Source organism: Oncorhynchus masou, chromosome 2, assembly GCF_036934945.1.
Source record: "Oncorhynchus masou masou isolate Uvic2021 chromosome 2, UVic_Omas_1.1, whole genome shotgun sequence".
Lineage (NCBI taxonomy): Eukaryota > Metazoa > Chordata > Actinopteri > Salmoniformes > Salmonidae > Oncorhynchus > Oncorhynchus masou.
Genome location: NC_088213.1, coordinates 32,630,280 through 32,656,947, shown reverse-complemented (window position 1 = coordinate 32,656,947; position 26,668 = coordinate 32,630,280). Strand labels below are relative to the sequence as shown.

At 44.4% G+C, this 26,668-nt stretch overlaps 1 protein-coding gene, 2 non-coding genes and 1 pseudogene across 4 annotated transcripts in view; 3 read left to right on the top strand and 1 right to left on the bottom strand.

The window, feature by feature from the left end:
* Positions 1-20,898, top strand: part of LOC135559046 (disintegrin and metalloproteinase domain-containing protein 10-like) — an 86,908-nt gene extending 66,010 nt beyond the window's left edge. For both annotated transcript variants that reach the window (XM_064993380.1, XM_064993388.1), the window contains 12 exons: positions 7,388-7,488; positions 8,153-8,320; positions 10,427-10,519; positions 10,922-11,105; positions 13,793-13,956; positions 15,773-15,956; positions 16,126-16,276; positions 16,421-16,604; positions 16,720-16,828; positions 16,969-17,189; positions 17,407-17,533; positions 17,699-20,898. In XM_064993380.1, coding sequence (XP_064849452.1) covers positions 7,388-7,488; positions 8,153-8,320; positions 10,427-10,519; positions 10,922-11,105; positions 13,793-13,956; positions 15,773-15,956; positions 16,126-16,276; positions 16,421-16,604; positions 16,720-16,828; positions 16,969-17,189; positions 17,407-17,533; positions 17,699-17,808 — 1,796 coding nt within the window. In that variant the 3' untranslated portion in view covers positions 17,809-20,898. The remainder of the gene's footprint in view (positions 1-7,387; positions 7,489-8,152; positions 8,321-10,426; positions 10,520-10,921; positions 11,106-13,792; positions 13,957-15,772; positions 15,957-16,125; positions 16,277-16,420; positions 16,605-16,719; positions 16,829-16,968; positions 17,190-17,406; positions 17,534-17,698) is intronic.
* The window catches only part of LOC135552966 (hepatic triacylglycerol lipase-like), a 68,109-nt pseudogene continuing 60,490 nt past the window's right edge, over positions 19,050-26,668 (bottom strand).
* trnar-acg (transfer RNA arginine (anticodon ACG)) lies at positions 24,633-24,705 on the top strand. The gene has a single exon. It is a non-coding gene; the product is annotated as a tRNA-Arg (tRNA).
* Positions 26,334-26,406, top strand: trnar-acg (transfer RNA arginine (anticodon ACG)). Its single transcript has one exon. It is a non-coding gene; the product is annotated as a tRNA-Arg (tRNA).

Here is a 26,668-nt window from a genome sequence, read left to right as displayed (position 1 = left end):
CTGTGCTCTTTTTTTAATTACAGTTGTCAGCCATTGACAGCAGTGACTAATCCATGCTGGCTCGTCTGTCCCAGCTTTTCTCTCTCCACCTCTGCTACACACACACACATCCCTCCCTATCAGAGAAAACAGTAGGCGTCACAATGTGACAGGACAAGGACTTTAGATAGACAGTGACACCGAAAGGCAATTCTCTGCTGTAGGTGTTTCTTGTAAGCAGAGATATGGACGATGATGGATGGATGAATGTGTGCCTAAATGAACTGAAGGGTGGGAGGTGGGACAGGACAGGTTTCTCTAGGCTTGGAGGTAAGGTCTTAAAGGCTGTGGAGTGCATACTGAGCAGAGTGGAGGTATACTGTTCAAATACAATGCAGAGCTGTCAGAGGAGAGGTCTATCCAAGGGGAGTTTACATTGGGCATTTAACAATACATAAGGTCAAGTCAAGGTCATGTCAGATGAGCTGTGGAATGGGCCAGAGGAAGGGGAGCTGATGAAGGTTGCACTGGGACACTGTGGCAAGACACACAGGGTTAGGCTGAGCCCTGATGATTGATTGATGCGAAGTCAGGATCAGAGCCAGTGGCAGGGAGTGAATCATCTTCCTTAGCATCCAGGCCACCAATTATAAGTCGATCTGAGGTGTGGGCTAAGCTCCAGAGACCACTGACCCCACTCATCCCAATAGAGGCCAGAGAGCAGCCCTCTCAGGCAGGGAGAAAGCAGGGTGGAGGCCCACCCTGTGTTACTTGGCCCTCTCTTCCTCGGGTGGGTCTGATTCACAGCCAGCCTGCCTACTGACACACAGGCACAACCAGCCCAGCATAAGCCTGCAATCAGAGAACCTTTCTCTTACGCTTCTTCTCCACAATGTAGGCTTACTCGCTCTTTCTCCTTTCCCTCTTTCTTCCCGCTCTCCCATTCTTTGTAATTTTCTGTCTGTATGAGGTGTCAAGAAAGCTCTCACCCTCTTCCTCCTCCCGCCCCTTTCTCTTTCTGTGTCTGTTTATCTGAGGGTGTGAACAGAGCCGTTCTGTTCCTCATCCCTTTCTCTGTTCCTCAGTGTCATATCCAATGACAGGCTGTCATCAGAACCCCTCAATAGTACTGCAGGGCTTGGCGACTGCCACAGTACCGGATTTGAGGTAGTTATGCCCTACCCATTATTTGTGCTCTTCACATTTATCTTCGTTCCTTAGCAGATCGTATTGCCCGAGACATTACATGAAGGGCCCCATTTCATATTTTTCCTTCACTAATCTATGAAGCGAATGCCGCTGCCCCAAACAGATAATTTCTGTCAAGTCATGCTGCCGTGTGAAGTCCGGTCATAGCACTGATGGCAGCTTTCTTGTAAAGACACTCTTATCTCCTTTGTGCCAACACTATGGGTTAACATGCTCCACACTCCTTGCTGTACATCATATTTATATTTACATAGCCTGTGATGTTATCAGCAGTACATTAACACATACAGTGGGGCAAAAACGTATTTAGTCAGCCACCAATTGTGCAAGTTCTCCTACTTAAAAAGATGGGAGGCCTGTAATTTTCATCATAGGTACACTTCAACTATGACAGACAAAATGAGAAAAAAAAATCCAGAAAATCACATTGTAGGATTTTTAATGAATTTATTTGCACCTTATGGTGGAAAATAAGTATTTGGTTACCTACAAACAAGCAAGATTTCTGGCTCTCACAGACCTGTAACTTCTTCTTTGACAGGCTCCTCTGTCCTCCACTCATTACCTGTATTAATGGCACCTGTTTGAACTTGTTATCAGTATAAATGACACCTGTCCACAACCTCAAACAGTCACACTTCAAACTCCACTATGGCCAAGACCAAAGAGCTGTCAAAGGACACCAGAAACAAAATTGTAGACCTGCACCAGGCTGGGATGACTGAATCTGCAATAGGTAAGCAGCTTGGAAATGGAAGACATACAAGACCACTGATAATCTCCCTCGATCTGGGGCTCCACGTAAGATCTCACCCCGTGGGGTCAAAATGATCACAAGAACCGTGAGCAAAAATCCCAGAACCACACGGGGGGACCTAGTGAATGACCTGCAGAGAGCTGGGACCAAAGTAACAAAGCCTACCATCAGTAATACACTATGCCACCAGGAACTCAAATCCTGCCGTGCCAGACGTGTCCCCCTGCTTAAGCCAGTACATGTCCAGGCCCATCTGAAGTTTGATAGAGAGCATTTGGATGATCCAGAAGAAGACTGGGAGAATGTCATATGGTCAGATGAAACCAAAATATAACTTTTTGGAACTCAACTCGCTGTGTTTGGAGGACAAAGAATGCTGAGTTGCATCCAAAGAACACCATACCTACTGTGAAGCATGGGGGTGGAAACATCATGCTTTGGGGCTGTTTTTCTTCAAAGGGACCAGGAACGGCTGATCCGTGTAAAGGAAAGAATGAATGGGGCCATGTATCGTGAGATTTTGAGTGAAAACCTCCTTCCATCAGCAAGGGCATTGAAGATTAAACGTGGCTGGGTCTTTCAGCATGACAATGATCCCAAACACACCACCCGGGCAACGAAGGAGGGGCTTCATAAGAAGCATTTCAAGGTCCTGGAGTGGCCTAGCCAGTCTCCAGATCGCAACCCCATAGAAAATCTTTGGAGGGAGTTGAAAGTCTGTGCAGCCCCAAAACATCACTGCTCTAGAGGAGATCTGCATGGAGGAATGGGCCAAAATACCAGCAACAGTGTGTGTGAACCTTGTGAAGACTTAGAGAAAACATTTGACCTCTGTCATTGCCAACAAAGGGTATATAAAGTATTGAGAAACTTTTGTTATTGACCAAATACTTATTTTCCACCATAATTTGCAAATAAATTCATTAAAAATCCTACAATGTGATTTTCTGGATTTTTTTTCTTAATTTTGTCTGTCATAGTTAAGTGTACCTATGATGAAAATTACAGGCCTCTCTCATATTTTTTATTTTTTTGTACCTTTATTTTACTTGGCAAATCAGTTAAGAACAAATTCTTATTTTCAATGACAGCCTAGGAACAGTGGGGTAACTGCCTGTTCAGGGGCAGAACGACAGATTTGCACCTTGTCAGCTCTGGGATTCGAACTTGCAACCTTTCGCTTACTAGTCCAACGTTCCAACCACTAGGCTACCCTGCTGCCAAGTGGGAGAACTTGCACAATTGGTGGCCACACTGTCGTTGAGTAATTTATTCATTTAACTTTGGCTATATTCCTATAACCCAATGAAGTATCAAATCCTTATTGATACAAGGGGACTGAGTAAAGACAACCTTCCATTAGACCTGTTTGAGATCTTCATTCCATTTACATTTTTGTCATTTAGCAGATGCTCTTATCCAGAGCAACCTACGGGAGCAAGTAGGGCTAAGTGCCTTGCTCAAGGGCACATCATCAGATGTTTCACCTTGTTAGGTCGGGGATTTGAACCAGCGACCTTTCGGTAACTGGCCCAAATCTCTAACTGCAAGGCTACCTGCTGCCACATTCCGTTCAGTGTAACATTCAGGTTTCAGCAGTTGTTTTAGTCAAACTGCTGTTCCTAGGAATGTGTCTTTATCAACCCATTAATGAGTCTCCCCTCACAGATATCCTGTCTGCACTTGAATGGTTTTCAGACATTAAAGACGCACTTCAAACAGGTTCATTTTGTGGCGGAGGCTTTTTTTTTTCCTTGAAGAAACTGTAGCACCTAATTTTAGAATTCTCTTTCCTGTTGAAGTCTGTGTTGGTGAGAGAGAGGAAGGACACATGGTGGAGGGATGGAATAAAGAATGAAAAGGCGTGAATGACTCGGACTCCCATTTCCCCCGGCTTTTACAACTTTGTCTTCGCTTCTTGTTCGCAAAGGATTTTTGATTAGCATCTGAATGAGAGGGCATTCACTGCAGGGACAATGACGGCTTTCTGTCTGGAAAAAGAGAACACATTGTCAGGGCAGAATGTTTTGTTCGGTCGGTCCAGTACAGAGCCATTCTCCTCAACTGGCAACGGGGGGACAGGTTGACAGGTCCTCCCTCTCCAACCCGTTGACCAGACTGCCCACGAGTGGCGCTTTGTGGTGACTCATATGAGCAGAATGCAAATGATCTGCGGTCAGTCAATAGTGCTGTAAGTACAGCCAGGCTTTTGAGGAACACCATCCTGACCCTGCAGCACTTATCCTGACTTTAGATTTTTTTTCAACGGCTATAAATAAAATATAAGTGCCAAAATAATTCCTCTGGCACTTTTCTGCCATCGGAGTGTGAATTGAAATGCCAAATTTGTCTGAGGAGTGGAGGTTAGGAAGGTTGAGGGAGTGTGAAACACTGGCTGAGTGTAGTGTTAACTTGTAGGTCGCAGAGCTGAGTGTGGTTTTGTCAGGACTGAGTTTTCCTCGAGTTTTGAGGTGCATTCGTCGGCACTGTGTTCTCATCACGGCAACTGTGTTTGTGTTTCTGGGAGCTGAGTGTGTGTGTTCCTTGAATTTCCTTGGGGGGTGAGCGTGTGTTCCTGTGCGCTGGTGTGCGATAAAAGGTGACGACGGCGTCGCTGGCAGAGGAATTTCTGTTCCTGCCATGCAGGCTGGTGACTGGCAAGATCATTTGGGAGGCTTTTTAAAAATATTATTATTTGTATTTTCTTCTCCCCCATTTCGTGATATTCAATATGGAGTTAAGATCTTGTCTCATCGCTGCAACTCCCCAACGGGCTCGAGAGAGGCGACGGTCGAGTCATACGTCTTCCGAAATATGACCCGCCATGGCGCGCTGCTTCTTAACGCTCGCTTAACCTGGAAGCCAGCCGCACCAATGTGTCGGAGGAAACAACGTTCAACTGAAGTCAGCTAGAGTCTCTAGGGTGTGATGAGCCAAGGAAAGCCCCTCGGCCAAACCCTCCCCTAACCTGGACGACACTGGGCCAATTGTGTGCCGCCCACGGCCGGCTGGCTGGCTGTGACACAGCCTGAGATCGAACCCCAGGCTGAAGGGATGCCTCAACACTGTGATGCAGTGCCGTGGACTGCTGCACCACTCTGGCCAGGCCATTTATATGCCAGTATGTTGTGATGAATGTATTAGTACTGATTGCTGTAGACTAAATGAGACACATGCATGTACTGTAATTACATGATCCTAGTTGTAGGATTGATTGTTTACTGGTGTGTGTTTTTGCTGTGATTTGGGGGGCTTTCGCTATTGACTAGAGCTGTGCCATTGACTGTGCGTTGTGTACATTAGGGAAAAGATGCAGTGGAGAGAGGAGAACTCTATTGAAGCGTGCAGTCAGCGTTATTGACTCCATTTCACTGCATGTTACTATCTGGGGACGACTGGGGAGTGAATAATCCCTCTGCTTGGAACTGATCACAGAGCAGTCTGACCTGACCTTGTTTTATTATCAGCACAGTGTACAGTAACGGCCTGATTGATTGATGGCATATGCATTCAGTTATTCTGTGTATTCAGGGTTGTTGTATTGCGGTGTATAGGTTAAAACATTCAAAGTGCTGAGTGTGGGATTGTGCTGGCCTGTTTTTTGAATTCCTGTCTCAGGTATCTAAAGCAGAGTAGGGAGGGCATGTTGCCCAGGGGAGGGAGAGATGGCTCTGTTATCCCAGAGTCCTCATTAGTGACACACACACACCACCTCTTCCTCCTCACCCTGCTTGCTCTGTTATGCAGCCCGCTTAGACAGCAACAGAGCTGTCAGGCCTGGTTGACACTGCACCATTCCCCAGTCCCAGAGAGCCCCGACTGAGGCCCCTGAGTTCACCTCACTCTGCCCAAACCCAAAACATCATATCCATATGTTACTCTGCCTACCTCCGTCTCCCGCATAATAAGGGTCAAAGTTTTCCATGGTCACGTAGCCTAACCAGGACAAAAGTAGCATACCCAAAAGTAGCTGCCTGCCTCCCAGTGTGTCCTTCATACCTGTTCCCAACCCCGCGTCTTCGTCCTGGAACACAAGGCTTTGATCTGTAGAGACTGACATCAGACCGAGATGGCAGAAGTAGTTTGCTGTGAATAGATAAAGCCAACTAGAGAAGAAGTAGAAAGCCCTGTGTTATTCTGTTGACTAAACACACAGCCGTAATTGGAGTTCGTTAGCATTCACGCCTGCTGTGAAGGTAAAGAGTGTATATTACAAAAACCCATTAAGAGTTTTCAGATTTCCACAGGCAATTATGGCTCTCTGCTAAGAGTTCTGTGTCACTATGGTTTACTCATTTTCATTAGTGTTTCACTGTGCACTTCTGTGTTCTGCATAGTGATCGCTGAGCTCATTCTACAGGGAAGCTCTGTACTATGGTGAGACTGCTTGTTTATTGGCTCATTTAGGAACAGGATGGTGATGACAGGGAAGGTGCTCTCCAACTTGATTGCTGGCTGCACTTCAATGGGTGACATCAGACCAGAGTCAATAGATTTGAATTGGATGCGTTAATCAAAATGATGTTCCGTTTTATGAGAAAATTGGATCTGTGCACCTGCTTTAGGCAGATGCCTGTGAACAAACTGTGTTCTTGAAGATCACCATGTTAGTTGGGTTGTAAAGTACTCCGCTCTGTGTCTGTTTTTACTGATTTGGTCCTATGGGGAATGCTCCAGCAGCCAGCCAGTACACAGAGGGACACAGCACCACATGTTGTTTTGGACAATGGCATTATTTGTCAGCAGAGGGCACGGACACGGTCACTGCTTAGATGTAGGTTTAAATCTGGACTCTGTGGTATCTCAGACCGTGGTATCTCAGACCGTTCTTTGACATTGATCTGTGTTAGTAATTGTGAAGGTGTATTGCTGAATACTGGACTTTTCTGGATACTGTAGTTGCATGTAGTAGTGTTGCTCCTTATTGAGTCTGGTGTTTTTCAGAGCCTCTGGCAGAGGAAGGTAGAGGAAAGTCGAGCAGTGAGTGAGTCAGTGACATGTAATTTGGGAGGAAGACTGCTTTGTTATTCTCCAGCCTGGAGAAGGAGACGCCAGCGGTGAACAGAGGCTTATTCTTTCAGTTAGCGTAGACGGTCTGTGTGTTAGGCCGTGTTACACACACACAGAGATATTAACTACAGCTTCTTTCTGTCCTAATGACCAGATATCTCCACCCTCAGATGAATGTTGCTGCTAGAGATAGTAAGTCTATTATACTGGTATGTTTTAGAGGGCCTTGGATAGAGTAGATGAGGTTATACTAGTATGTTTTAGAGGGCCTTACATAGAGTAGTTGAGACCACACTATGGCCTATGGCTACTATTGTGTACAACCTTTTTCATTCCCCTTTTTAAGCCGGTTTTGTCTGAAGCTGAGAGAACCAATATTACTGGTAATATGGTTGAGTTCATATTGATGGTTTCTTCTTCTCCTCCTCCCAGATTACCCTCATAAGTATGGCTCAGAGGGGGGCTGTGCTGACCACTCAGTGTTTGAAAGGATGAAGAAATACCAGGCCTCGGCTATGGAGGAGCCTCTCAAGGTGAGCTGATAATAACCCCCTGTGAAACCAACCCTATATCTATACAGCACTCACCAGTACATCTATACAGCACTCACCAATACTGTACAACCACGTACACATTCTGGACACAGTACTGGAGGACCATACAAATCACCTTGTGTCTTCTTGCTCCATGGTAGAATAACACTTAGCATGATAAGGAAACATGGAAGTGATTAAGTCAAACTTGTTGTTGGAGCTGTAACGAGAGCCAGATTCTTCTTATTGTTCCTGGGTTCTTATCCCTTTCAGCTCTGTGGATGACTGAGTAGAGTGATGTCACAGATCATCTGGCAGGGTGAGGAGTTAGTGTTCTCTCTCCCCAGGGATGAGTCAGAACAGACCAGGGGTGTGTCAGGAAATGTTTCCCCATGTTCTGGTAGACCTCTCCCTCCTCCCTTCAGAAGCCAGGGCCCTCATGCTCCACATTTGAAGACATGGGATTTTTCCCTGACCAAAATGGCTAAAATCCTTACACATTCCTGTTGGTCACCTTCTCATGTCATTTCTTAGTCTTGGGATCTTTTTTTCTACCTCCCCTCTCTCACTCTATCTCCCCTCTTCCAGCTCTTCCACTCTCCCTCACATCCATCTCTCCCTCCTAGTTGACTAATGGTAGTCGTTCCTCTGGTTGTCTCTGCAGGAGCCCAGCAGTGTGGTGGAGGAAGCGGAGAGGTCCCATGGACATGGTCCGGTGATCCTGAGGAAGAAGAGAGCAGCTCAGATAGAGAAGAACACCTGCCAGCTCTTCATCCAGACTGACCACCTCTTCTTCAAGTACTACGGCACCAGAGAGGCTGTCATCGCACAGGTACTGAGGCTGTACACACACTAGTGCTGTCCCAGACTAAAAATAAATATTGGTTGACCGAGAGTCATCTGTTCTTTCAACTATTCTATTGGTCTACATTTTAAGTGTATTTTTCCATATATAGAAACACCTGAAGTTTGAATAAAATCAACTATATGCACTGAGCTTGTCTGATGCTTTAAGCTCACTGTTTGATTTAAATAAGACACAAATGACTCAAGAAGGGAGCCCGATGGCCACACTGTGTTAAAATGAAATGACGATGAGTGCCTGGGTGACTGGTGCACGTTGTCTCTCTCTCCTCCCTGCTGCAGTGAACAGGCACCACAGCAAGTGTTTATTGCCGCTGTCTGTGCTGAAGCTGCAACATAATTACAGCCATTTTGTTTCTGACTGAAACGTTCTTACCAAAATACCTCATTTGTTTAGGAAAAACATTCCCTATTCCCTACAACCTTTGCTCTCTTTACGTAAAACATGTATGCAGTGCATGCACCTGACCAAAGAGTCTGACCTATAACCTATCACAATCACATCAATAAAATGGTTGTAGCAAACTCTGAACACTGTAACACGTGACAGCAAAATGGATGAGGAGGATGTGGAAAATAAACTCGAAATGGGGGAATGTTTACTGGTTGCGCAGGAGGGAAAGGGGAAGTTAGATGTGTGTAAGACATTTGACTTAGTTGTGGAAACTATTGAAGAGAAAGGAGGAGATAGGAGCAGGCTCTGAATGAGTATTGTGTAGCAAACAGTTGCTGTTAGATTACAATATTATACTTTTTTTCTGCCCGTTTGGAAGTGTAAACAACACTATATAAAATAGAACAGACTCTGGTATTACTTATAATGAAAAACATTTGCAAAGCCTTTAAAGCATAGCAAAGATTTATAAACAGATGGATTTGTGAAATTGCTTTATACAACATTTTGCATGAGGATTGGTGCTCACGGAATCAGTAGGTTATTAAACAAACACTCAAACTGTCAATAGAAGCAGGATCTGTCTTATTTCTGTAGATGTATATGGACGATTTACAAAGCCAGGCATGTTTAACAGTTTGGTTATAGACCTAATTAAGTTGGTTTCCTCACTCCGCTACTGCCTCTGCCACATTGTTCTCAACACCATTATTATGCACATAGGGAAAGGCACCAATTCAACGGCGCACTGAAGATTACGTTTCAGAACCGTGGACAGCGCCCGTTTTCCATCGTGGGAGAAAGCACTTTTGTTATATAATATTATTTAGTTTATCAGTGTTGCACCATTATTCTTATATAATATATTATTTTTACAATTTTAGTAGCACATCTTAGAGGGATGTACTGTGCCATCACAGTGGCCTCCAATGTATTAGTCCACTGAGACGAGCACGAATCAGACAGGTGTGTTATACGCCATGAATTATTTGTATCAATTTGCGACTGCTCGACTAATGAAATCTCGGTCGACCAACAGCATATCGACCAAACAATCGACTAAATAAGGTCAACCCTAATACACACACACACTCTGAATCATTCGGCAGGGGGAAACCAGGGCCTGTCCTTTAATTCTGCCAGGAGAAATGGATTACAAACAGAATAGTGTTTGTCTGTGGGTCTGATCAGTTGTTGTTGGCTGGCTTCCTTCAGCCAGCCCGCCCAGCATCGCAGACTTGTTCCTCCTGACTGAGTTCTATAGCCTAACAAATGAGATGCAGAGGAAATGCTGCCTTTCACAGTTGGGGGTCCAGTTAAAGGAGAGACTAGCTGATTTAAAATGTCATTTCTGTGGACACTCACTCTCTCCATAGGTGAGATAAAGAAAAAAGGTTAATTATGATGAAGTAAATGTGTTCGTTAGGATTGTGGTTTAGCTCTGAGACTAGAGGCTTGTTTATAGGATGGGCTGGACCGTGTGGAGCAAGTCATCAACAGATTTATTCCAATTGGCTGAACACAGTGATTCTGTAGTTAGATATATTATTCATGTGTTCATTGGTGGGCTAACAGACATGTCATGTCTTTAATGCCATGCATTGATTTATCTGATGCTCTCTCTGCAGTGCAGTTTTTCCAGACTTCTCATAATATAATGGTGACTGTTTTATTCTCTAGATCTCCAGCCATGTAAAGGCCATTGACTCCATCTACCAGGGTACTGACTTCCTGGGCATCCGTAACATCAGCTTCATGGTCAAAAGGATCAGGGTGAGTTTGTGTTCAGGCCTGGGGGTTGGGGGGGTGTGGGTGGTGAGCACCACCATTTGCCTCACTCACCAGTATTCCACCACACTCCAAGACCTAATAAATCCTTAAAATCCTCAGGTGAACACCAGCTGCCATTTAAAGTAGGGACCTCAGGGCCGCATGCCAACATTCAAAACAACTCTCACAAAAGGTTTCTCTGGGGCCAAGGAGCTGGCAACTTTAAGTAGAATCATTTCTCCCTGTCTAAAGCCTTTTCCCACTCTCTCTTCAAACACACATTAGAATAGTTACCTTTAGCAATGATGATTGTGATGAAGACACAGTGGCCTTTGTGTGAAGTCTCTTCTCCAATACCCCTACTCATTACCTATTCAGTGAGCCCATTCCTTTCGATCTCTTCAGATAAACACGACCAGTGATGAGCGGGACATCACCAATCCGTTCCGCTTCGCTAACATCGGGGTGGAGAAGTTCCTGGAGCTCAACTCAGAGCAGAACCATGATGACTATTGCCTGGCCTACGTCTTCAGCGACAGGGACTTTGACGACGGGGTGCTGGGCCTGGCCTGGGTCGGAGCTTCTGCAGGTACACACACACCAATTGAACTTGTGTACTGCACTCATTTGCATAATGACTCTCAGGGTAGGAATGTAGTGGAGAATTAAAACAGAAAACTGAGAATAGTGGACATTTATGCCTACTTAAAGAGTAGGAAGGTATAGCATCCATGAAGTCACCGAAGTGTCCAGTGGTCTGTGAGAGACTCCCTGGCTCCAGTATCTCTAATGGGATCGCTCCATTCTAAAGAGGAAAAGAAGCTAAAGCTGTGCTGCAGGTTTCCTGCTCTGCCCTCTGAGTCCTGCACTCTATCAGAACACTCAATGATCCTCCATTAACCCCCCCCCCCTCTCGTTCCACCAGCATGTCTGTAATTTAATTTTCAAGGCCGAGGAGGACTGGATTTGCTAAGGCATGGTCTCCACGATGTTTCCACTTGAAATGCATTTTTAAGTTGTTTAATTTTTGCCTACTCAGTATATTTGTGTGTTCCACTTTCTCCCTCCCTGGGTGTTTGTCAAAACTGCAGCGCTCTCCAAACAAGTTTCACTCAAGGACAAAGGAGCTACATTCAGAGTCCTTCTCCTGAAGGAAGTTCTTAGATGTTTGTAGAATGTGAAACAGTCCATGGAGACGACCACACACCCCTTTCAATAGCCTGCATCTGGGTCTCCCTCTGGTCTCCACCAACCCCATAGTGGTGACAGGCAGTCAGTCAGTAGTGTGGACTGTGAGAAGGGAGAAATCAATGAGACAGCCACAGCACACAGACAGAAATGGCCCTGTCACACACACACATACAAGTAGGCTAAACAAGAACAGGCTCAAGACCTCTGAATGAATGATTCACACTAGAATAATATGAAGTTGTTGAGTGTGACTGGAACGGTATGCTGTCCAGCGACAGGGGTGGCCCAGAGCCCTCCAGCGACAGGGGTGGCCCAGAGCCCTCCAGCGACAGGGGTGGCCCAGAGCCCTCCAGCGACAGGGGTGGCCCAGAGCCCTCCAGCGACAGGGGTGGCCCAGAGCCCTCCAGCGACAGGGGTGGCCCAGAGCGCTCCAGCGACAGGGGTGGCCCAGAGCCCTCCTGTGCTGGCTGATGGGTCATAATCAGATAGAACAGGAGTCCATACAGATGCAGGCTGTGCCTGGTTCAGGATATCCTCACAGTAATAATAAAGAGGTAGAGAGAGTGGACAGTACTGTAGTTGAACCCCACATTCACATGTTACTGCTATACGTTTCTTTCAATGCGCAGCAGCCCCAGAGGTCAGAGTTCAGGCTTTTTTTTCCTTCATTAGGTTTAAATGAAGGGTTGGTGTCAGTTGGTCCAGGTATCGTCAACATATCTTGATTAACTTCTGACTCACAGAACCCAAGATGAAAAACAACAACAAACACTAGGAATCAATACAGGCAAATAAGCAATGTTCTAAGCAGGCTGAATCGATCTGGGTCTGTAGAGCTGTAGAGGGAGGCTGTGGGCTTGTAGAGAAGAGATCTGCCTTGAACGCTCCAGTGGAGTGGACTGAGAACAGACGGCTACTAGAGACACCAGTCAGGCCTGGGTAATGGGCTTTTTAATGGATTTGAACCATTACCACACTCATAAGTGACTTCAATGGAGGCATTCCTCCTACTCTTACCACACACCATTTTCCACACACATACCACGTACCACACTACACACACACACAAATATGTGCCTATATTGTAAAGTGCTTAGGTTTCACGTTTCTGTGTGTCTAAAAGCTGTTGTAGTCAAAGGTGTGGCCTCCTTATGACTAAGCACACAGGCTATTCTCAGATAAAGATGTCGCCACTGCCTGGCATTCCAGCAGAGCCCCAGTCCTCCAAGCCTGGCTGGTTAGAAAATAGAAATCCTCCATGGTCCACAGTCTTAGGCGAGATTGGACCTTACACACACACAAACCTGGATATAAGAGAGGGCAGTGTTGAGTGTGTAGTGCAGGGGGAGCCTAGAAGCAGACCGGCAATGTGCCAGCTGAATCTGATAGTACTGTAGGGTGGGACAGAGAATCTGTTCTGACTCAGCTCTGTCTGCCACTGCTCACTCCCACTATCTGAGCTGACTTTAAACACTCCCTTTAAACACAATATGAAACTGGGGCCCTATTCAATCCAAACCAGGTTTCCCAAATTGATTGCTAAAAATCTAAGTGTGTGAATATGCTCCACATTCGCACTATACAGCTGACTGGACATGTCTGTCAATGTGTGTGTTCCAGACAGTGCGTTTCTCTCTTTGAAAATGGTTAAGTGAGCGAGTTTAAATTGGCATTCTCAGCGGCTGTGGAGCAGCGCCCTTCAGCTCCCCTGCTGTGCCCGAGCTGCCACTCTCCCCCTGCGGGCATATTCAGCACCACCTGGCTGCTCTGCTCTCATCTTCCTTCTGTGTCTTGTCTCACCTACAAGGGTGGACGCTGGGCCCAAAATACCCTCTGCTCCCCTACAGTAGCAAAGACTTCTGCTTATTCACTCCAGGCAGAGTATCAGGTTTAATTTACTCCAATAAGAGTGTCACTTCATTTCACTGTCACTTGTGTCAGAGTTGGAAACAGTACATCATCAGTGCCATGGAAATCTTCCTATAGTCCTGTTAGTTTGTTGGGTGGGATACAGTATGAAAGAGAATCCTCCTCGTCCATGGTGTGTACAGTATGTAATCTTGAGTGGTTTTACTGTGTTCTTAGGGAGCTCCGGAGGTATCTGTGAGAAGAGTAAGTTGTACTCTGATGGGAAGAAGAAGTCTCTGAACACCGGCATCATCACGGTGCAGAACTACGCCTCCCATGTCCCCCCCAAGGTCTCCCACATCACCTTCGCACACGAGGTTGGACACAACTTTGGCTCTCCGGTGAGTATTCTGTCCTGGGCCCTGTCTGGTTCTAGTCTGGTCTTTTATCTGCACATGCTAATCAGTTGTATAGTGGGGCAAAAAAGTATTTAGTCAGCCACCAATTGTGCAAGTTCTCCCACTTAAAAAGATGAGAGGCCTGTAATTTTCATCATAGGTACACTTCAACTATGACAGACAAAATGAGGGGGAAAAAATAAAAAAATCACATTCTAGGATTTCTAATGAATTTATTTGCAAATTATGGTGGAAAATAAGTATTTGGTCAATAACAAAAGTTTATCTCAATACTTTGTTATATACCCTTTGTTGGCAATGACAGAGGTCAAACGTTTTCTGTAAGTCTTCACAAGATTTTCACACACTGTTGCTGGTATTTTGGCCCATTCCTCCATGTAGATCTCCTCTAGAGCAGTGATGTTTTGGGGCTGTTGCTGGGCAACACGGACTTTCAACTCCCTCCAAAGATTTTCTATGTGGTTGAGATCTGGGGACTGGCTAGGCCACTCCAGGACCTTGAAATGCTTCTTACGAAGCCACTCCTTCGTTGCCCAGGCGGTGTGTTTGGGATCATTGTTATGCGGAAAGACCCAGCCACGTTTCATCTTCAATGCCCTTGCTGATGGAAGGAGGTTTTCACTCAAAATCTCACGATACATGGCCCCATTCATTTTTTCCTTGACACGGATCAGCCGTCCTGGTCCCTTTGCAGAAAAACAGCCCCAAAGCATGATGTTTCCACCCCCATGCTTCACAGAAGGTATGGTGTTCTTTGGATGCAACTCAGCATTCTTTGTCCTCCAAACACGACGAGTTTAGTTTTTACCAAAAGGTTCTATTTTGGTTTCATCTGACCATATGACATTCTCCCAGTCTTCTTCTGGATCATCCAAATGCTCTCTATCAAACTTCAGATGGGCCTGGACATGTACTGGCTTAAGCAGGGGGACACGTCTGGCACTGCAGGATTTGAGTCCCCTGCGGCTTAGTGTGTTACTGATGGTAGGCTTTGTTACTTTGGTCCCAGCTCTCTGCAGGTCATTCACTAAGTCCCCCCCGTGTGGTTCTGGGATTTTTGCTCACTGTTCTTGTGATCATTTTGACCCCACGGGGTGAGATCTTGCGTGGAGCCCCAGATCGAGGGAGATTATCAGTTATCTTGTATGTCTTCCATTTCCTAATAATTGCTCCCACAGTTGATTTCAAACCAAGCTGCTTACCTATTGCAGATTCAGTCCCAACCTGGCGCAGGTCTACAATTTTGTTTCTGGTGTCCTTTGACAGCTCTTTGGTCTTGGCCATAGTGGAGTTTGGAGTGTGACTGTTTGAGGTTGTGGACAGGTGTCTTTTATACTGATAACAAGTTCAAACAGGTGCCATTAATATAGGTAACGAGTGGAGGACAGAGGAGCCTCTTAAAAAAGAAGTTACAGGTCTGTGAGAGCCAGAAATCTTGCTTGTTTGTTATTGACCAGATACTTATTTTCCACCATAATTTGCAAATATATTCATTAAAAATCATACAATGAGATTTTCTGGATTTTTTTTCTCATTTCGTCTGTCATGGTTGAAGTGTACCTATGATGAAAATTACAGGTGTCATCTTTTTAAGTAGGAGAACTTGCACAATTGGTGGCTGACTAAATACCTTTTTGCCCCACTGTATATGCTTGAGTACCACTTTGTTGAGATACTCACCATAGGATCTGTCTTGGTTTAAAGTCCCAGTAGTGGAGGAGTCTATGTTAATGCCCTCCTGAAGGAGGAGAGGGATGCTCATTGGCTCCCTAAGAACCTCTTCCCTGTGGTTTAACAGCATGACTCTGGGACAGAGTGCACCCCAGGAGAGTCCAAGGCCCAGGAGAAGAAGGAGCAGGGGAACTACATCATGTACGCCCGGGCCACATCAGGGGACAAGCTCAACAACAACAAGTTCTCAATCTGCAGCGTGAGGAACATCAGTCAGGTCCTGGAGAAGAAGAGGGGCAACTGCTTTGTGGGTAAGTGCCGTCTTTCTGAGTTTGTGTGTGTGTGTCCGCACATGCACTTGCGGGCGTCCATCTTTGCATGTGCATAGGAAGTGTGGGTGCGCTTGTCATTGGAATGGACATCCAAGGTTATGTGTCCTCTACTGCAACTCATCACTCCTTCCTGTGTGTGTTTGTGCAGAGTCTGGCCAGCCCATCTGTGGTAATGGTCTGGTGGAGGCAGGGGAGCAGTGTGACTGTGGTTACAGTGACCAGTGTAAAGACGAGTGCTGCTTCAACGCCAACGAGGCCGACGGCAACAAGTGCAAACTTAAGCCCGGCAAAATCTGTAGGTAAGTGGCCAAAAATGTTCGACAAAATGTTGTTGATTTTATGGTTAGTACTGTTGTAGTATTTATTGAATATAGTATTCAACTTGTTTCTGCCTTAGTAAAAAGGAAGTTGAAGCTGACTTGGTGTGTGTTCTGTGTTGTCAGTCCCAGCCAGGGTCCGTGCTGTACACCGACGTGCAACTTCAAGGGCTCCAATGATAAGTGTAGGGAGGAGTCAGAGTGTGCTGAACAGGGCATGTGTAACGGAGGCACTGCCCAGTGCCCCACCTCTGAACCCAAAGCCAACTTCACCGCCTGCCATGGAGAGACACAAGTCTGCCTCAACGGGGTATGGTCTAGCTCTCTGACCAAACGTGTGTTGAAGTGCTTTAAATCGTGACAATTGAGCATAGCTGACACTCACCCTGTTTTTCCCTTTCCCTCTCCACATCTCTGTCGACCAGGGCTGCTCTGGCTCCATCTGTGAGAAGTATGCTCTGGAGGTGTGTACCTGTGCCAGTATTGAGGGAACAGACGAGACTGAGCTGTGCCACGTCTGCTGTCAGGAGAGAAGTAAGTGTCCGCCGGCTCATTATTGGCCATCTGTCCCAATATGACATGCATCTTAAACCACCAAGACCCTGCAAAGACTGGGACTGTCCTGTTAGCAGTGACCTCACAGTGGTGTTCCTCGTCTCCTCCCCACCCTGCAGTGAAACCCGACACCTGCAGCAGCACAGGCTCCGAGAAGTGGGCCGGCTTCTTCAGCAAGAAGATCACCACGCTGCAGCCAGGCTCCCCCTGCAATGACTTCAAGGGTTACTGCGACGTGTTCATGAGGTGCCGGCTGGTGGACGCAGACGGCCCCCTGGCCAGGCTAAAGAAAGCCATCTTCAACGCAGAGCTCTACGAGAACATTGCGGAGTGGATAGTGGTTAGTTTCCCAGGCCCAGCCAATGTCCTTGTTGTACTGTAGTTACCTGTGTTGTTCAGAATATTAGTTCACCCTACTGCTGAAACTGTCACTCCCGTTGGCATAAAAACAATTTCAGGAGCTAAATACATCTCAATTTATAAAATGTTCTTACCAGTTTCAATATGAAAGTTGTCAGACACTGAAAAAATATGACTTTGTATTATCTGTGTTCCAGGCTCACTGGTGGGCAGTGTTGCTGATGGGCATTGCTCTCATCATGCTGATGGCTGGTTTCATCAAGATTTGCAGTGTTCACACACCCAGCAGCAACCCCAAACTGCCCCCACCCAAGCCACTGCCAGGTACGTTACGCCTCAACACTGGGGTGGGGAAACTTATCTCCCCAGCTAGACTGACAAAATAATCATAGTGTATGGAAGAAGTGTAACTCTAGTTCATTTTATGCAAACAGGTATGTGTGTGAGTGTTATGATGTTGAGAGCAGTGTGTTCGTGTCTCCCATGCAGGCACGTTGAAGAGGAGGAGACAGCAGCAATCGAATGGCCAGCAGCCCCAGCAGCAGCGAAACCAACGCCAGCCCAGAGAGAACTATCAGTTGGGTCAGATGAGACGCTGAGACACTGGGCCCCTCTTTGCCTTGGTTCTTCCTAGTGCCTACAGTGGGAACACTTCCCTCCAAAGAGTTACCTGTACCATTCATTGAAACCACCCATCTGCAAAGCTAAAACTGTCAACAGAACTGATTTCAATAGACAAGACGTACAGTTCCAGGACCTAAAGGACTATATCAACACCACTGCTCTGGGAGCCAGCTGAGCTGTCATTCACACAGCTGTAAGCAGAAAATGTTATAGGAAAGCTCTTGGCAATGACGGGAAGAGAAAATGACTGATTTCTGTTTCTTTATTTTTTTCCTGGAGTACAGAGGAGAGCAGCAGCATTGTGGTAATGCAGCCTCTCCTACCTCCTTTTTAGCGTGTTTCATCTGTTTGTCCTTTCTGAAGTGCTGCCCTCCTGAGCAGGAAGACAGGACTGCAGGTCACATGGGTTTTTGCTGCCATGCAAAGCCAGGATGTGAGACATTGCAGCAGAAGAGACTAATTTGCCAATGTAATTATTATTTTTTAAATCAAAACATGATAAGAAAAAATGCACAGGCTTTTATTTCCAAACCATACATGTTCTTTCTGCGTGCAATTGTACAGGTATTGAGATTATAGATTTTTTTTCTTTGTATCATATGTAATCCATTGTTTTCCTGCTGTCTGATAAAGATTATTTACTGTTTTAATTCACTCTCTCAGGATTAATAAAACAAAAAACAGCGCTGTCTGTCACATTTAGACGCTCATGTGGGGTGGATCAGAACAGACCTCGGTTATCAGAACATGGAGGGAACGTAAACATAAAGCTGAATAAGATTAAAGCAGTATAGAGGCGACAGAGTTGTAGAGACTGTTGTGATGTCGTGGGATATCATTGGGCTGGTGGAAGGTTTCATATTCAGACAGGTTTGCTTTTAAATTTTTTATGTAATTATGACATGTTCTCTTCAGCTATTTTTTTCCTGACTCAATGCATTGATGTGAATCACTGAGCTGCTAAATGCAGCAGATGTATTTGTCTATTGATCATTCCATGTGAGATTTTTGATTTGGATCTCTTTTAGTCCTCATTTGGACTAATCTTCCAATTGTCCTTAAACATTAAAATACAATTTATAATACGAGAGATGGGTAGGATGGAGGGAGAAAGGAGATCATCTTCAATGCTTTAGCATACAAGGCTGTCCGAGGGCTGGCTGGTGCTACACCTCATGACTATGCCACTGAACGTTGTCACATCATATCATTCAAGTCACAGGGCCTTGGCCAGAGCCTGCGAACACAGGCCAGGGTCCATAGGGGGCAATATTACAGAGGGCATCACAGACGGTCACTGTACTGGTCTGGACATGCTCTCACCTTGCTCGGCTGCCCTCACCAATGTTGTTACCTTAATAAACGCACAGTCTTTAAGAGCTGACCTGGGAACAACTGAATGCCCTGTTACATAGCAATTTGAAGGCTGCTTGAGGAGTCTCTTACACTTATGGCATGCATTAGGAATGTGATGAATGGTTTGCCAGATGAAGATCCTGGATGGCTTTAATGTGATTGTTGTTTTTTTCTTTTGTCTCTTATTTTAGCAATTCAGATATTTGTATATGTGGAGGAATTGTTTTCGCATAAGTCCTACAATGGCTTAATGTCTGAGTGTCCAGCTATGCCAAGCTGTTACATATGAACTGAGATTGATAAGGCTACCAATTACCTCTAACTTTTCTCCCTTTGGCTATCATTTCCATGTTGTGTCTCTCTCTCCTATGATGCATATCTGTGTTGCATGTCCTGTCTCTCCCTAACCCCACATCCCGATTGGAAGTACGTCGCTCTGCTCTGGGGATGATCTCCACCAAAATAAACCTGTATGTCATAGTCTTTGTTTTTACACAAAACAATGTGTCTAAATGGAGTTGAGTCTGATTCTCCTGAGCCCATTGCAACTCCACAGTCTGTCTGGAGGTCAGTGGGGTTTGTAATGTACCGCTGGCTCAGAGCCACGGACCAGGACACAGGCAGGATATCCAAAGAGACTCTGTTTATCAGCTTGGAGTGCTGAAGTCTCAGGAGGCTTGAGGAAACAGATTGCAATAGTGACACTGCTTAACTTCAGGTGTCTTTTAGAAGGTCAACTTGACTGACTGACTGACTGACTGACTAGGGAGAGGAGAGGACGTGGGATAAATGTACCGTCCTGTATTTGTGTGGCAGGTGTTGAAATTCTTTCAAAGCCTGTTACTAAGGTCTCTCAAATAAGTTTCTCAGAATGAACATAGACTAGTACTCAAGTTCAGGAGGTAACCCTAAGTCCTTTCATTTTTTGATTACTTTGTTTATCCCATTTAAATGATATGTGACTATATTGATATTTTATGACTGATTCTGGCCCGTTATGCCTTATCAGGTAGGTAGACCCGAGGAAGAGTGTCCTGGAGCTTAATTAACGACAAGCAGGCCTCTTCACATATTAATGCCTTGATTGTTTCCTCCCAAAACTGCTCATTATCGAGGAAAAATAGCTCTTATCTATGTAGCCACATACAATGCCTACAAGAGATCCTCTGAAATGGAAACATAACTGATCCTCCCTTGATTCTAACATGTCTTTCTCTGTTCTTTCTGTTTGGTGCTGGTGGGTTTGGGTTTGTGCTGGATAGTAAAATGATTGTTTCTCATTACCTTTTGGCATTTAGTAAGGCTCATCGGAGTGTGGTCGTCTTAAATCATTCTTCTCATTGTCTTTTTATTCCTGTGGTAAGGTAATAGGTGGGTGTATAGAGGGCGGTGCCTGGGATTTACGTTTCTGTCTTTAATTTGTCTTGCTAAACGTATTTAAAGAAGCGGGCTCTGAAATGTAAGTGATGTAAACCAAGAGAATCCAGAATGGAAAAGTCTAGTACTACTGTCTGATTTTAATGTCTGCTGTGTTTTATACAGTATCTTCAATATTCTTTACGATTTACTTTTCTTTTCTTGGCTCTGTTTCCTGTTCTGCTCACTTTGAAAAATTGTACTAAAATTGCTAAAAGTACTGTGCAAATATGTTTATTATTTTTTTTGAACTACTTGAAATGCTTTAATAAAAATAGATTTGATCAACAAAATTTTGTTCTGAGAATGGAAAAAGAATGTCTGAGTAATCATTCCATGGTTGGTTTGTTCTTTGTCACTTTCAGAGGATGAGCAAACCAGAAGGCCCACTTCAAGATATCACACAGCTTGACTGGGCTAGCGTCCAAGGAAATCAAGCTCATAAACTCAGAATAAAAATTAAAGTTTTACATCTCCTTAAATCTGAGGGTGGTTTTAACCTCCCAGACTTGGAATTGCATCAACTCCCCACCCAAGGCTTTTACTTGAGACATTGTTAAATGCACTCAAAAGGAACAATGGGTACATATTGAAGATGTGCATGCTCACCCCCAGAATCTTTTCACATGTCTATTTTTCAAAGGATAGCGCTAAGAACATGAACAACTTCATAGTTAAGAACACTATAACAATATGGAAGAAACTGAAATGGATTCTACAAGAACCACTTTCACTTGCAAAAAATAAATCTTGAACAATCCTTGAATAGCTATTCAGAATGCACTGATAACATGGAAACCTAAAAGGTATAGAAACAGTTAATTATTTGGTAGTAGGACATATGTACTTCCATGACACAATTAAAAAGCTATTTTGCACTGACCAATGTAGAAAAAATAAAATCCATGCAATTTGTAAACTAATATATTGTACAAGAGACAAAATTCACTAATTATACAGCAGAAGGAGAGTCATGTCTTAAGTGTAAAACTAACAATGGCTCAATAATCCATACCTCTTGGGAATGCAATACAGTCCAGGGCGGAGTTAGAAAGTTGGCTGTCAAAAGTATTAATGTAAATGTACTTTTAATCAGTTTGATCATATTTCAAGACCTGTCATGAGGGTGCAGTGAGATACCCAATGGGTTGGACGATAGTCTTCTCGTTAATTATCTTGAAATAAACCAATCCTCCATTAAGACGATAGAAAAAGCATATGGTTCATTATCTAAATATTGACAGCTGGGCAGGTGTAATGTCAGTGATGTTCATGTGCGTCTAAATGTTGTCTTTCGTATGTTAATGTTTTGTATTGTAAAATAAATATGAAAAACCAAGCTAATTTCCTTACATTGGCAGTGGTTTCTGTGGATAATTTAGTCTCTCTAGTTTGGATTGTTTGAAGTGATGGGGACATTTCTCAGCAGCATCCAATAGAGGAGATACTATTATATTATCTCCCAAGGTTTTTTCCTTACAGCTAATGACATATTTCTCATTATGTTGGAACACTATTTTCTATATCACACAGCCCCAAGGTAGCCACGGCTCTAGTAAAATCGTAGACCCGTCTACCTTTGTACTTCCTCAGCACTGAGAGCAGAGGTAATTGCCTGCAGCCTCCCTGACACTGCTCTCTGCATTCCAATCTTCACAATGACTTCTCACCATTTCTGCCACACCAGTTATGTGCTGAAACTCCCAATTAAAATATGTAAGTAGCTGTAATCAGGGTATCAGTATACAGGGCTATGAGGGCCATGTGAAGTGTAACCATGGTCCCTGTCTAATCAGTGTCCTGTTCTGCAGATTGGTTTTATGCCTGAACACTGCAGCCCATAAGGGGGTAGGTAGGCTGTTTTGTTTGGGGCCTGCTTCAGATGCAGTCGCTTCAAAGCACCGAGCTATCTCTGGGACAAAGCTCTCTGGGGAAACCAGGGGGACAGTTTGTCCAGGATAGGATCTAATTTCCCTCAGACACAACTGGGACAGGGAGAGCAGTCCTGCTGTGTGCTGGGCCATCTGATCCAGTCTGGTGTCAGACAAATAGCAGGGGTCTCATTAAAGAGGGAGAGGGAGGCCTGTGAATGAATCCTGGGGACAGAGGATGATGCTCAAACACTGTTGGCTCGGCTGTAGTTTTAGCACCCAGTCTGCTTACCAAGGCTATGGCTGTTGTGTGGAGCTCGGTGTGTGAAAATACTGTGTGGCCAACAAATTCTTGGGATGCTGCAAATTATTAATTTATCTCTGATGCAGTGTGCCCATCAATTCCCATGCCTATTGGGAGTCAGTAAGAATTCGGATGGAAAAGGCTCCAGTTAGATGTTAGGCATAACAGGACAAATGAAAAGTGGCCCCGGGGCAGAATATTTTTCTAAAATGTATGAATATGACTTTGTGTACACAGGTTGTGAATCCTAATTTGTACAAAATTTTATATTTATAAATACTTATTTGCAACCATTTGACAATATATGTATAACATTTGAATCTTAGTAAAAATTCATGATTTGTCAAGATTTTTAAAATCTTTTCATATAAATTAGGTTGGAAAACAGATACTGTAGTTGGAGAAAATTGAAAGATACAAACAAATGTTTTATTTATTTAGTCAGGGTCTCAATTTACTATTGAGAGTAAGAATAGTAGAATACACCAGTTGATTGTGCATCAGCAGTTTTTATCTTATGCCAGTCACTGGCTTGGCTGACAATTACACATGTCAATTCTTAGATTAGTAGTTAGTCGAGCCAGCTGTCTAAACCTGTAGTAATCGAATACCGACCGGTAATTTAGGGGACCCTCTAGGGGACCCCCATTGATTTGGTTCATCATTCTCACTTAGATTTCATATTAACATGAAATAAGTCATGGCAAAATGTGTAGAATTGTAGAAAATTATCTTTAAAATGGCAAAAATGTCTCTCCATCCCATAGCAAAATAGGGATCATTGCATGAAATTAGCTCTGAATCTGCTATAAAAAAAAATGTATCTCTGCCCCATCTAGAATTGCATTATATTTGTTATAAAATGTCAACATTTTCTTTGTGCCCCATGGCAAAATGTGTAGAATTGCAGACAATGAACATGAAAACATACAATTTCCTCTCAGCTGTCACCGGGGAAAGGAAAGGGGGCCGACACGCAAGAATGTTTTGCGGTGAGGTGGGGAGACCCAAACCAAATCTAGTTTAAGCCCCGAAAAAGACAGAGCCGCCCCTGACGATTGAAGAATCCGACCTCAAGACAAATGCGCTTTTCTTCTGCCTTTCTTCACAAAGCAGGAGGAGACCTACAGAGGCTCTACTGGTAGGAATCGGGCTTGTGGCGCAATGGATAACGCGTCTGACTACGGATCAGAAGATTCTACGGATCATTTTGATGTCTGAGATTTGGAAATGAGCGATTCTTTTGACTGCCTACATGGCAAGCTTAATGCATTCATTTTGTCTAGTTATTCCATTTATGAGATTCTGGGAACCTGTTCAGTTTATGTCTCAGTTGTTCAATCTTGGTATGTTCATACAAATATTTATAAATGTTAAATTGGTTACGCTTTATCGGCGAGGAGGGCCCTCACCGCTATCATGTTGTCAACAAGGCAGCATTGCGTGTTCCAGAAACATTCAACATAACTTTTCCATGAAATATATGTTCGAATTTTCTAAGTCGTTTTCATTGGGAAGGCCGATAACGCGTTTTCAACAAATAAAACAATCACTTTTGCAGGTGAAAACACTGAATCCTACTCATTACTCGACATACATAATTACGTCACTTTTGTTTTGAGCCGACTTCGACGTGGGCTTTGAACGGTGCTCACGCCCGCGGAAGCAGTTCGATTCCAAATTTCACCAGGTGCCAAACACCCTAACCGGGCGCCTGGTCCAGATGATTCGAATCCCCTCAATGTCCGCAAATCTGATGCGCCTAATAACCATAATAACCAATCATATTACCGTCCGCTACCAAGTATCCAGAATTGACCAATTAGAGCAGAGTTAGTGTGAAATTAGTATGGGGCTTGTGGCGCAATGGATAACGCGTCTGACTACGGATCAGAAGATTCTAGGTTCGACTCCTGGCAAGCTCGTGCATTTAGTCTGAGTGAGATTTGGAAATGAGCGATAACTTTTGAATTTGTGCTGAGTGTCTTTGCCTACATGCGCCATTAATTTATACCTCATAAACCCATCAAAAAAAGAAACTTCCCTTTTTCAGGACCTTGTCTTTCAAAGATAAATCTTAAAAATACAAATAATTTCACAGATCTTCATTTTAATGGGATTAAACACTGTTTCCCATGCGTGTTCAATGAACCATAAACAATTAATGAACATGCATATGTGGAACATCATTAAGACACTAACAGCTTACAGATGGTAGGCAATTAAGAAGTTTTGAAAACTTAGGACACTAAAGAGGCCTTTCTACTGACTCTGAAAAACACCAAAAGAAAGCTGCCCAGGGTCCCTGCTCATCTGGGTGGGCACAAACCCACCTTTGTTGGACCAGACATGACTGTCAAAAAGTGCTCTTCATTGACGAGTTGCGGTTTTGTCTCACCAGGGGTGATGGTCGGATATGCCTTTATTGTCGAAGGAATGAGTGTTACACCGAGGCCTGTACTCTGGAGCGGGATGGAGGTGGAGGGTACGTCCTGGTCTGGGGCGGTGTGTCACAGCATCATCAGACTGAGCTTGTCATTGCAGGCAATCTCAATGCTGTGTGTTACAAGGAAGACATCCTCCCCCCTCATGTGGTACCCTTCCTGCAGGCTCATCCTGACGTGACCCTCCAGCATGACAATGCCACCAGCCGTACTGCTCGTTCTGTGTGTGATTTCCTGCAAGACAGGAATTTCAGTGTTTTGCCATGGCCAGCGAAGAACCCGCACCTCAATCCCATTGAGCACGTCTGGGACCTGTTGGATCGGAGGGTGAGGGCTAGGGCCATTCCCCCCAGAAATGTCCGGGAACTTGCAGTTGCCTTGGTGGAAGAGTGGGGTAACATCTCACAGCAAGAACTGGCAAATCTGGTGCAGTCCATGAGGAGGAGATGCACTGCAGTTCTTAATGCAGCTGGTGGCCACACCAGATACTGACTGTTACTTTTGATTTTGACCCCCTTTGTTCAGGGACACGTTATTCCATTTATGTTAGTCACATGTCTGTGGAACCTGTTCAGTTTATGTCTCAGTTGTTCAATCTTGGTATGTTCATACAAATATTTATAAATGTTAAATTGGTTACGCTTTATCGGCGAGGAGGGCCCTCACCGCTCGATCATGTTGTCAACAAGGCAGCATAGTGCGTGTTCCAGAAACATTCAACATAACTTTTCCATGAAATATATGTTCGAATTTTCTAAGTCGTTTTCATTGGGAAGGCCGATAACGCGTTTTCAACAAATAAAACAATCACTTTTGCAGGTGAAAACACTGAATCCTACTCATTACTCGACATACATAATTACGTCACTTTTGTTTTGAGCCGACTTCGACGTGGGCTTTGAACGGTGCTCACGCCCGGGAAGCAGTTCGATTCCAAATTTCACCAGGTGCCAAACACCCTAACCGGGCGCCTGGTCCAGATGATTCGAATCCCCTCAATGTCCGCAAATCTGATGCGCCTAATAACCATAATAACCAATCATATTACCGTCCGCTACCAAGTATCCAGAATTGACCAATTAGAGCAGAGTTAGTGTGAAATTAGTATGGGGCTTGTGGCGCAATGGATAACGCGTCTGACTACGGATCAGAAGATTCTAGGTTCGACTCCTGGCAAGCTCGTGCATTTAGTCTGAGTGAGATTTGGAAATGAGCGATAACTTTTGAATTTGTGCTGAGTGTCTTTGCCTACATGCGCCATTAATTTATACCTCATAAACCCATCAAAAAAAGAAACTTCCCTTTTTCAGGACCTTGTCTTTCAAAGATAAATCTTAAAAATACAAATAATTTCACAGATCTTCATTTTAATGGGATTAAACACTGTTTCCCATGCGTGTTCAATGAACCATAAACAATTAATGAACATGCATATGTGGAACAT